Source organism: Molothrus aeneus, chromosome 17, assembly GCF_037042795.1.
Source record: "Molothrus aeneus isolate 106 chromosome 17, BPBGC_Maene_1.0, whole genome shotgun sequence".
NCBI classification, from domain to species: Eukaryota; Metazoa; Chordata; class Aves; order Passeriformes; family Icteridae; genus Molothrus; species Molothrus aeneus.
This window is the reverse complement of record NC_089662.1, coordinates 1,284,170-1,295,120: the sequence shown is the minus strand read 5'-3', so window position 1 is coordinate 1,295,120 and position 10,951 is coordinate 1,284,170. Positions and strand designations below refer to the sequence as shown.

Sequence of the window (10,951 nt, the reverse complement as noted above, 5' to 3'; positions counted from 1 at the left end):
CTGACATAATAATTTTTTTTTCTCTTTTGGAAAATGCAGGTTCACTGAAAAACCAATAAAACCTGCTTGTAAGAATCAGTTTTTATTATTCTGAACTAATCTGAAACAACTCAGGTGGAAAAAACATTTTCCTGTTGATATTTTCAAGAAGAATATTTTACTATTTTATAATTCAAGATGATGCTTTTATCGCAGTATTTGAATTAATGCATAGTGTAAAGTGTGAAAAATTAACCAAAAAAAGAATATAAAAATATCATTTACATAAAATATTTTTGTAATTTAATCTTAGGAATGTCTTTTCATTTGTCTTCTTGAGCAGCATTATCTTGAACAAGTTTTTTGGCTTTTTTTAATCACAGTTCTAAAATTTCTGTGACAGGTAAAAAACCATTTGTGGCTTAGCTTAATGGTTAAAATCTAAAAATGTCTGTGGCACAAATTGTAGTCAATATTGCACCATGTAGAATTTAGGGTGTACTTCAGTGAACTGTGGGTTGCTGCTGCTTGCCTTGAGAGCCCGAGTGTGCTGCCTCTCTTCAGCAGAGGCAGGTTAGAAGGCTGTGCAGTCTGCCCTGACATTTGTGAAGCCCTTTCCTGGGAAGTCTGCTGCAGGCTGGTTCTGGCTGCACGCTGAGAGTGCGGCTGCACGCTCACCTGGTGCTGTGTGAACAGGCAGACAGAGTTTGTTTCATGATTAGTTTGTCTGAAGATGCTTCTGCATTGTGGAGAGTTTGTGTGATTAAGGCCTCCACCAAGAGCCAGGGAGAATCCAGGTGGGAAGAGACAGCCAAGGCCAGCGGGGCTATGGGGAGACGTGGCTCAGGGGTTACAAACATGATGGTCCCACCAAATCATTGCTGGAGTCTGCTTTGCTGAGCCGGAGCACTGCTGCAGTTGCTGGATTTTGGCAGCAGGGGTGGTTTCTTGTGATATTTGCATGGTTTGGAAACAGCTTGTATTTCTTTATCCTTCCCTGTTTGTTTTTTTTTTTTTTTTATTATGGACATCTGCTCTCGCCAGTGACTTGAGGCTGCAGAATTAAACTGGGGAAGGTAGATAACTGAAAGGAAAATGTCAAGTGATAATGGTTTCCTTCAGGGCCAAAAAAAGAAGAATCTACTGATTCACATTTTTGCACTGTAGCCAGGAGTTTGCCTCTATGATCCTGATGGCTCCCTTCCAAGCCAGCATATTCTGTGATTCTGAGGTGAGAATGTAGAAAGGGCTAAACTGGCTGGGATCAGGAATGCTGGGGACATTGACTCCTGTCAGAGGGTGACATCCTCGTCTTGTAGGCAATGCAGTTGCTGAGGAGCAACCTTTGGGCAGTAGAGGGAGGTGTAGCTGTAGCTGAGGGTGAAGCCCAGATCACAGGGCAGTTCTTCGAAGTTGCTGAAGTGGATATGAGGAATTGCCTCCAGCCACATCTTTCAATACTGCCTGTAGAACCGTTTATGGTGGTGGGACCCTGACAGTACATTGTTCATTAAAGCTTTTGAAATTTAAGCTCAAATGTACTTGCAGGGATACAATGAGGGGCACATCCTGTTGGTGCTGTTTGTGGGAGGCCCTGTGTGCCTGTCCAGACCTGTGTGACCCCACCTGTCCTCTAGGGACTCACAACTGCTTGGACCCGGGGCCTTGGAGCTGTGCCAGCCTCCTCTGTCTCAGGCTGCTGGATCAGGCAATTCCCAGCAGTGGGGATGGAGGGGGAAATCTCTTTTCCACTGGGGGCTGTGGGGCTGAAAGGAGGCTCTCCAAGGAGATACTGATGCCTTTTTGGGGCTACCTAAAAACAGAGGCCAGATAAAATTAAGGAAATAATAAGCAGTTCTATTTATTGAAGGGCCTTCAGGCTTTGTCTATTTCAGATAGACGAAGCCCCTCAGGGGCTACACCCTAAATGGACAATGGTTCACAGGTTTTCATAGTTTTATGACTTTTATAAGATTGGTCCATTTGCCTGTTGAGGGTTAATCTTCCAATTACAGCTTCAGGTAATGAAATCATTTACCCCCACTTTGCTCCCCCCAACTCACTTGTTTGCATTTCTTGGGGCCTGAGACAGTGAGGAGTCCTTGATTCCCAGGCCTGGAGAGGAATTGTTGTGTCTGACCAAAATGGGAAAGCAGCAGCTCACACTGAATATGGAGTTTAGAGTTATACACTAAAGAATGGCAGGATTGCAAATATATGAAAAATATAAAAGCTCAAATACTAAGTCATCAATGCCAAGAATCAGCTGAGGCTGGGGAAGGCAAAGGGTGATTAGACAGAAGAGAGGGCCAGAGGAGGTGCCCAGAACAGGAAGAGGCCATAGGGCACCCTGCTGCCAAAACTTCTTCTTGCCCATGGAATCTCCAAGGGAGACCAAAAGGGCTGAAGGAGGAAGAAGGAAAAGGGTAGAAAAGGGTCTGGAAGAAGTACAGCTTTGCCTTTTCCCCCTGGTTTACACCCATATAACCCCCACCCACCCAGCCCTGAGCCTTCCCTGTTTTTCCTGCAGGGGCCATTTGTGGCAGAGGCTGCAGATGCAGAGGGGACAGGATGTGCTGCCTGCAGCTCACAGGAGGACAGGGAGCTGCAGACACTGCCACCTTCAGAGCAGGACTCCTGGCCAAGCTGCACGTGTCCCACACAGCTCCAGTGCCAGAACTCATCCCTTCCCTTCTCCCACATCCAGGGGTGCAAGCCACTGTCCCTGCTTCATTAGCCCTTCGTTATTGTCAAAGGGAGCTCTGTGTTCATCACTGGCAACCCAGAGAAGATGCAGCTGAGGTGCACCTGGCTCCAGGTGTGGGTGGAAGGGAGCAGCTGTCTGCAGTAAGGACCATGGGTTGCTCCAGTGTGGGACTGAGAGGGTTTGGATGGATGAAGAGTGGGACCAATGCTGTGGGATGCACCCAGACCTATGGGTGGGAGGTGTTGCTGTCCCTCCTGCAAAGACGGACCCTGTAGCCCAGGAAAGGACCAAAAAGGAAGTCAAGTTCCTTCCCTCCTATTTCAATCTGCTGAGCCACCAAACTTGTGGGTTTGTGGTTGCAAAACAACCCCCTATTTCATAAGGCAGGGAAGAAACCATTTCACCATCAAGTGACCGGATCTAAGAAAGAGAAACAAAAAGTCCCGATAGCCTTTCCCCCAAGGTCTGACGGATCCTAAGTTGTCACAGGGGCCCAGCCCTGGCATGTGACTGGACATTGTGGTTCCAGTTCAAGCACCCCAGCCCTGCAGTCGTGCTGCAGAAAGCCAAGCCGTGGGACAGGAGGTGGCTTGTGACAACGAACTTGTATCAGGAGCCACAAGGAGCCACACAGCTGCTCGGTGCCTCTGGCCAACGCTTTCCTCTGAAGAAGTCCTGCTTGAGCCGAATACTGAGGGAGCCAAGAGGGACATGATGCTGCCTGTGACCCGTGTGCTGGCCTTGGGTGAGTGCCAGAGGCTGTGGGGATTCCCAGAGGGTGACAGGAGGTGTTGCCCAGACACTCCATGGAGGTGTTACACAGCTGCTTCTCTTGCAGGGGCTTGGCTGGTGTCACAGGGCGAGGCTACACCGAGTGAGTATCTTGAGCAGGTAGATGGGGAGTTTGGACACATTTCTGGGCCTACCCATTTCCCAGGGCTCTTCCACAGCCCCCTGGAACAAAACTCACCCTTGTGTAGAGATGGGGCCTGGTGGCAGCCCCGGGCTCACAGCAGGGCAGCTACTTGGGGCTCCCTGTCTGGCTGGCAGCATCTCTCTCCCTGTGCAGGTGCCCCCACAATCTCCATCTTCCAGAAGCCACCAGGGGTGATCCCACCTGGAGGCTCCACCACCATCTGCTGCATTTGCCAGTGCAGCAATGGGAAGTTTATGATGTACAAGGGCAGCCACCGGGTCCCCACCCTGGAGCAGAGTGGTGGCAGGGCCGAGTTCTCCATCTCTAATGCCACCTACGAGGACAGAGGTAGCTACATCTGCCATTACCTGGAGGGAGACGCTGTACTGGCTCGAAGCACTGAACTGGAAGTTTTTGTGGAAGGTGAGGGATGTGCTGTTTCCCCTCTTGTGGGGTCACACGCCCCAGGGCACACCAGGATGCCTGTGACCATTTCCATGATGGACAAGGTTTTTCTCCTCTTCCCTGGCTTGGAGAGGTGGGGACCATCTTCACCTCTGCCTGAGCCATTGGTGGCTTCACAGAGATCCTGGTGCTCCTGGCACCACGTCAAAGCCCTCTGCACCTTCTCATTCCCTCTCCTGTCCCCCCAGAGCTCCGTCTGCCCCGACCCAACCTCTCTGTCCTGCCTGGGCACGAGGTGGCTGCGGGAGCTGAGGTGATGTTCCTCTGCACCACCACACAGCCCAGCACCGGCTGTTACCTGTACCTGGAGGGCCAGATCCGAGCCCAGGTGTTCCCCAGGGAACAAGGGGACCACAACTTCTCCCTCGTGCAGAAAGGTGAGAGCGGCCGCTACAGCTGCCAGTGCTACACCTTGAATGCTTTGAGAGAATGGTCTGCTGTCAGCAACACCCTGGACCTGGTGGTGAGAGGTGAGACATCCCCCCAGCCACATCCTGCTCCACTCTTCCGCCCTGTGCAATCTGTCACATCCTGGGGGAACTAGAAAAGAGGATTTAGGGCAGGAAAGCAGCTGTATGAGGGCACCAAGCAGGGGATGTTTGAGCCTCTGCACCAAGCAGAGGGTGTTTCACCTGTGTTTGAGCCTGGCCAGCTCCTCGGGGACCCTATAGATGACCTAGAGACCAGGGTTGATGGGCTGATAGGTGGGGATAAGATTCAAAGGACAGCTCTCCCTGCACTTCCCAGTCCAAGGGACAGTCATACATCTTGTCACAGCTCAGTGTCACCATCTCACTGGCAGTGGCATCTGAGGGCCAGCTCCAGGTTTCTTCCCTTCTTTCCATCTTTGGTGCCACTTGGTGGGGTCACAGGTGAGAGGCTGTGAGTAGAGGGTGTCCCAGGGGACAGGGATGTGGGAGGTGCATAGGGGGCCCCCTCGGGGCTCTCTTTGCTCCTTAGGAACTTCCCTTTGTGTCTCTTTAGCCGAGGACCTCCCCGGGGTGTCCCCTTGCCCTGTGCGTCCCCTTGGATCCCCTGCTGCCCCCGTGGGAGGACTGGGATGTCCCAGTGGGTTCCTCCGCAGTGACGATCCCTTCTGTCCCTGCAGATTACACGCTGTGCAACGCCGTGCGCCTGGCGCTGGGGGCCGGGCTGCTGCTCCTGCTGGGGCTGATCGCGGCCGAGGCGGCGCGGAGCCGCTGCTGCCGGGGCTGGGGGAGCCGCCCGCCCCCGCCGGGCCCCGCCGCGCTCATTGCCCTGCAGAAACCGCGCTGGGATGAATAAACCGGGCCGTCCCTGCCGCCGTCCTCGTCCTGCTTCCTGTCCCACTCGCGGTCCCTGTCCCGGTCCCTGTCTCGGGTGCCTCGGGGGTCCCGCGGGGCGGGCGGGCGCTGGAACACCCGGGAACACGGAGAGGGGCGGGGGTCTCGCCCCCGGGCGGAGCGGGGACCGCAGCACTGACCCCTACACTGCCCCTGTACCGACCACTGCACTGCCCCTGTATCGACCCCTGCACTGTCCCTGCACTGCCCCTGCACCGACCCCTGCATTGACCACTGCAGTGCCCCCTGCTCTGATCCCCCGGGCACACAGTGATCACTGCACTGACCTCCCGTGCTGCACAGTGGCCCTGCTGGCCATGCAGAGTGGCACCCACGCAGTGACCAGCGCCCTGACCTCTCCCACCACGCAGTGACTGCTCCTGCTACCCCACTGCACAGTGACTGTTCCCACTGCCCTGCAGCACAGTGGCTGCTCCAGCCCTGCAGTGACTGCTCCCGCAGCACAGTGACCACTCCTGCTTCACAGGCCTCTGTTGCTCACATTCGTTTATTATTTTAAAACACTGACAAAACACATCACACCATCATCTATATATATAAATTTATCTTTGTACCACTATAAATTTATATATATAGAGCCTTTAAATCTCTGTACATTCAGGACACACAGTTCCAGAATAGCTGCACTGGCTACAACAGAAGGATTTTCATTATGAAAACACAGAGAGGAGGCGCCAATATCAAAAACACAGAAAAAAAGAAATTAAGAAAGAGTGCAAAATGAATGAAAGTGCAAAAAAGCTTTTGTTATCATAATCACACTCCCTCCACAATATGGTCCCCATTCCCCCCTCCAAGTACAAGCGAGCCTCAGGCCCCAGAGGGAAGGGCTAGGCTGCAAGAAGGGAGCCTGGCTGCAGCCCATCTGTCTTTCCCTCTCTGCATCGAGGAGCTCTCCTGGAGGATGAGGAGTGAGGAACCCGAGTGGCAAAATCACACCCCTCTCCTGGCTCCCTCTTCCAACAACCTCATCACTCCCACCGGCCCAGATGTGCCCCTGCAGGCAGCAGCTGCCTGAAGCCCCCAGCCCTCCCAGACCATTACAGGGTGCTTTTCTCTTCTGAAAGTGCTTGTGATCGCCATGGAGAGCAGCAGAGGAAGGCGAGGGCAGGCAGCTGTGCTCTGGTGGGGCAGGCACGGCCGCCCTCCCTGCTGAGCTCCAGGCTGGCTGCTCTCATGGAAATGGAGACCTTGGCTCGCACTGCCCCAGTGCTGCCCATTTCCACTGGGAGGAGGAAAAGTTTCCCAAGAGGTTCCAACTGCTCCCCCGCACCCAGAGTCAGACCAGGCCCCCAGGAGACACCCGCAGCTGAGGCTGGAGCACGCAGTGGGACTTCTCCCATGGCTCCAGCTGAGCCCTGCCAACACCAGCTGCAGGGGCAGGAATGGCAGAAACAGAGACTTGGGGACCTCCACTCAGAAAAACATTCGACTTAAAGAATTCTTCATTGACTTAGAAATGCTGGCTGCAGTCACAACTCTCAGAAAGGCCCCAGAGGAAAACCTGTGGGTCAGGACAGCCCACTGTCCTCTCTGGCTTCTTAGTGACATGGCAGTAAATGTCCCTATGAGGAATCTGGTCAGGCAGCAGGGGAAGGACAGAAAACTTTGGTGCTTCTGCCTTGGTCACAGCTGTCCTTAACAGTCCCTGAGGGGGGACTCCCACTCAATGCTCTGTGGGGTTGAAGGACCTACCAAGGCCAGGGGTGCAGCAAACCTTCCTCCTTGCTGGGACCAGGGACAACTGCTCACAGAGGACACATCACATGAGACCCTGGGATGGGTGTCTGCTGCCTCCACAGCCCCAGAGACCCCCACCCTAAAACAGCAACACACCAACAGCAGGGGAATGGTGTCATGGTACTCCCACAATCACCCATCCACATGTACACAATGCTTTGGGTTTGGTTTAAAGGACACAGAAGGTTTTAAGTTTTAACAGTAAATAGCCCTTGACCACCTACAAACCCTGTAACTCCCTCACCCAGACAAATCCAGCAGCTCTGTACCCCAACAGGTACATCAGCCTGAGAGGCTGAGGATGCTCAATCCAGCAGGAGTGTGACACAGCTCCCCCCACCCTTCCAATGGGACTGGTGCTCCTGACAGCTGCTCCCAGCACAGAGCTCACACCTGGGCTCCAGTTCTGCAGCCAGATGAGGGGCAGCACCCTGCAGTCCGGGCCAGGTCATGTCTGTTTTTAAGAGGGAGGTGAGCAGAGCCCAGGGCAGGCAGTGCTGTGCTGGCACAGTGTGGGGATGCACCTCTGCCAGCGTGGCTGGTGCCCAGGCAGAGCAGGGCTTGGCTGCGCCCAGCAGCAGAGCAAGAGCCAGTGGTGCTGGTTGTAGCCAGCCCTGGAGGGCAGCCAGGGCTTGGCTCAAGGCTCCTCTTCCCTTCAGCAGGATCTTCTGAGCTCCTCACCACCTCTGCTCTCCCAGGCAGCCCTGTGAGACACAGGGCTCTCCCTCCTTCACAGCAGTTTCAGATCTGATGCCTGGGTAGCAGCTCCTCCCCCAGCACCCTGGGATGGTGCTCAGTCCCTTCCCCAGCAGGAGGAATGACTTCACACATGGGAATACAGCAGATGAGAACAGGATGCTTTCCTAAGATGGGTCCTTGCAAGCTCAAGGGCTGTGTCCAGTGTGAGGGAGCTTTTTCATTCCAGATCACACCTGGAAAAGTCTCAGCACCATTCAGAGCCTGGGCTGAAGGTCCCAGGCCTCCTCCTCTTCTGCCCTAGCACACAGTTGCCCAGAAAGAGACTCTCCATCAGCTGAAGAGACCAACCTCCACACCACTTCCTGCAGAGGAAGGGTGGCTGGGGGAGTGACTCTGGGACTAGGGACACAGCTCTTCCTTCCCACTCCCTCTCTCCACAGCTGGCCACACTGCAGTGCTTGAAAAGATGCAAGGACATAAAAAAAGAAAGGAGAAGGAAAGCTGCCTAAATCAAACCCAAGCAATGACAAAACAAAGGCATGGACAAGTTGCAAGTCCTGTGGAAGAGCAAGCAGCAGACGTTTCAAGAGCAGGTCAAACATGACCCCAAATATTCAATAACAGAGACAAAATGCTACATTTCCATGGGACGCCTCAAACAGGTTGACCCAGATGTGACAGCAGCTCCCAAGGCAGCACAGCTCCAGGACACATTGCTGGTGCACTTGCTCACACCTCTGCATCCCTGTCTTTGGGCACTGGGAAAGGGGGGGAAGTTGTTTTATTACTGGAATGTCATTGTTGGGAAAGGAAAATGAAGCGGACCTGGGCTGGGCCCCTGGGCATGTGGCCATCTGGGCATGTGGCCATCTGGGCAGGTGGCCATCCTCCAGCACTGCATGGCCAGCCCCTGCTCCCACAGCTCCCACAGGTGTGCCAGGGTGATGGACCATGGAGAGCAGTGTGGGGCCTGCCAGGAGGCACAGGGGCTTCTCAAAAGCTGCTGGGACTCTGCCAGGAACCCCAGGAATGTTGGCTTTTCTGGCTCTGCAGCCCTTTAGTCCCTCCTCCATCACAAAGGATGGTGTTACATAGCATTCCCAAACTGCCTGTGGCCCTGTTGGAAAGGTGCTATGTTCTGAAAAGGACAGAAACAAACCAGCTAAGTGCTGGACTTCTTTCAGCTCTGCAGGTAAGGGATCCAGGGACAGCAGAAGATCCCGCTCTTCGGGCAGCAAAACCTGGGTGCCTTGTGGGGGTAAAGAGTGGGGAGAAGGCAGCTTGGCAGAATTGACTCAGCCAACTCAGGAATGCCTTCAGAAGTGACTCTGGATCTGCCTATTGGAGCAATGGATGCTTTTTGTCCTTGGCAGCTGTCCCCACCCTAGAGAGGACCTTGCTCCTATTACAAGGACCAAAGAGGGCCCAACTTCCTTTGTAGAGGACTCATTAATAGGTGCAGGGGGAACAAGTTATCCAAGCATCCTTTCTCCCAGAGAAGAGCTGGACAAAACAGTCTGAAGTGCAAGAAGAAGTGGAGCCTTTTCTGCACCCAGCCAGCCCTGGCCTGGCAGGGCCCTGAGGCTGCTGAATTCCAGGAAAGAGGAAGAAAGCACAGGTGCTGGTCATGGGCAGAGCAGCTGCCAGGACAGCTGCCCCCTGAAGGGGCAAGAGGTGGCCACTGGTTTGCAGTGCAGTGTAGGGGCAAAGCAGTCATCAACTGGCCTCAAAAAGGAAAAGTCAAAAGAATTCAGAGAAAAAGGCAAAATGAGCAGAAGCTCTTCAATAATGTTCCTTGGAAACGGTGTTAGCACAAGTAGCCCCAGAGGATCACACAGAGGGAAAAACCCCAAATCTCTCTCAGCTGCTGAGCAAAGGCGAGAGCAGCCTTTAAGTGGGTGTGAGCATGGCTGCAGGCAGGCAGTCCCTTCCCTGCCTGGGTGACTCCAGTGGGTGCCAGCCCCTGCTGTGACACCTCCACAGGGCTCCCCCGGCCCTCAGCACCCCTGACCCGGGCACAGGGGCACAGGGACCCAGGCACAGCAGGACACAGTGGGGGCAGCTGTGGCACCAAGATGGGCCAGTGCCACCTCCACCCTCCTTCCCTGCCACCGCCCCCGAGGGCTGGGCCCAGCGCTGCAGAAGGGCAGCGGGCAGGGAACAGGATGGGAGAGGGAGGCTGGGGAGGGGACGTGTGGCACCGGGAGGACACGAGCAGGACGGGACAAGCTGCGGTCGGCTGGGAAATCTCTGTCCTGAGCGGACAGTTTGGTAGCACCAGTGATGAGGGAGGGTCCCGGCTGGGCCAAGAGAAGTCACTTTAAGGTGTCATCAGCATTCTTGAACATGAGGATGGCATTGTAGATCTTGAGTGCCGGGCCCAGCTTGACACTCATAATCTTGACGATGTCAGCCTGCGTCAGCAGGAGGAACGCCTCGCCATCGATCATCTGGGAAGGAGAGCAGGGACAAAGGCACTACTGCAAACCCGGGCTGGCACTCCTGGGGACAGCCAGAACCAGCATGACCTGGGCAGAAGCCACAGGTGACCCCAGAGCCCAGGGCAGAGCCCATCCACAGCACTCCTCAGGGAAACCCCAGCTGGCAGCTGATGTGCCCAGGGACAGGGCAGAGGGGGAGAAGCTCATCAGGGGCCATCCCAGGAGCCCACACTGCAGCCAGGTTGGGATTCTGTGCTGGAGCCCCATGGGCACAGCACAGAGCCACCACAACCTGCTCTGGGCAAGCAGCCATCCATTTCCTGCTCCAGGGACCAGCACTTGTGGACACTGTCCCGGTTCAGCTTTGCCTGCCTGAGCACCCTTAAAGCACAGGGGCCATTCCCAGACAGGCTGTGACAGTGGCTGTAGCCAGGGTGCCCAGGATCAGCCCCGGGTGTCAGAGCCACCCTCACCACATCTGCCCACAGAGGGCCCAAAAACATCGACCCTGACAGGCAGCAGTGCTGGTGAGAGGGGCAGAGGGGGAAGGATGAAAGGGTGAGGAGGAGCAGCTCCCTGCAGGAGGTGATGGTGCTCTTCAGGCTGCAGCACCATCCTCCTCCTGTCCCCCATCCACATCCCCTCAGAGGGGATGCCCCGC

The 10,951-nt window shown here is 54.9% G+C and overlaps 2 protein-coding genes across 3 annotated transcripts in view; one reads left to right on the top strand and one right to left on the bottom strand.

Moving 5' to 3' along the window:
- Nucleotides 1-3,251: 3,251 nt before the first annotated feature.
- On the top strand, nucleotides 3,252-5,351 carry LOC136564078 (osteoclast-associated immunoglobulin-like receptor). The gene is made up of 5 exons (XM_066561847.1): nucleotides 3,252-3,431; nucleotides 3,525-3,560; nucleotides 3,756-4,025; nucleotides 4,256-4,537; nucleotides 5,176-5,351. The coding sequence occupies exons 1-5, from the start codon at nucleotides 3,398-3,400 to the stop codon at nucleotides 5,349-5,351; spliced, it is 798 nt and encodes a 265-aa protein (XP_066417944.1). The 5' UTR covers nucleotides 3,252-3,397.
- A 530-nt stretch (nucleotides 5,352-5,881) lies between these two features.
- Nucleotides 5,882-10,951, bottom strand: part of L3MBTL1 (L3MBTL histone methyl-lysine binding protein 1) — a 28,262-nt gene continuing 23,192 nt past the window's right edge. For both annotated transcript variants that reach the window (XM_066561361.1, XM_066561362.1), the window contains exon 23: nucleotides 5,882-10,299. In XM_066561361.1, coding sequence (XP_066417458.1) covers nucleotides 10,165-10,299 — 135 coding nt within the window. In that variant the 3' untranslated portion in view covers nucleotides 5,882-10,164. The remainder of the gene's footprint in view (nucleotides 10,300-10,951) is intronic.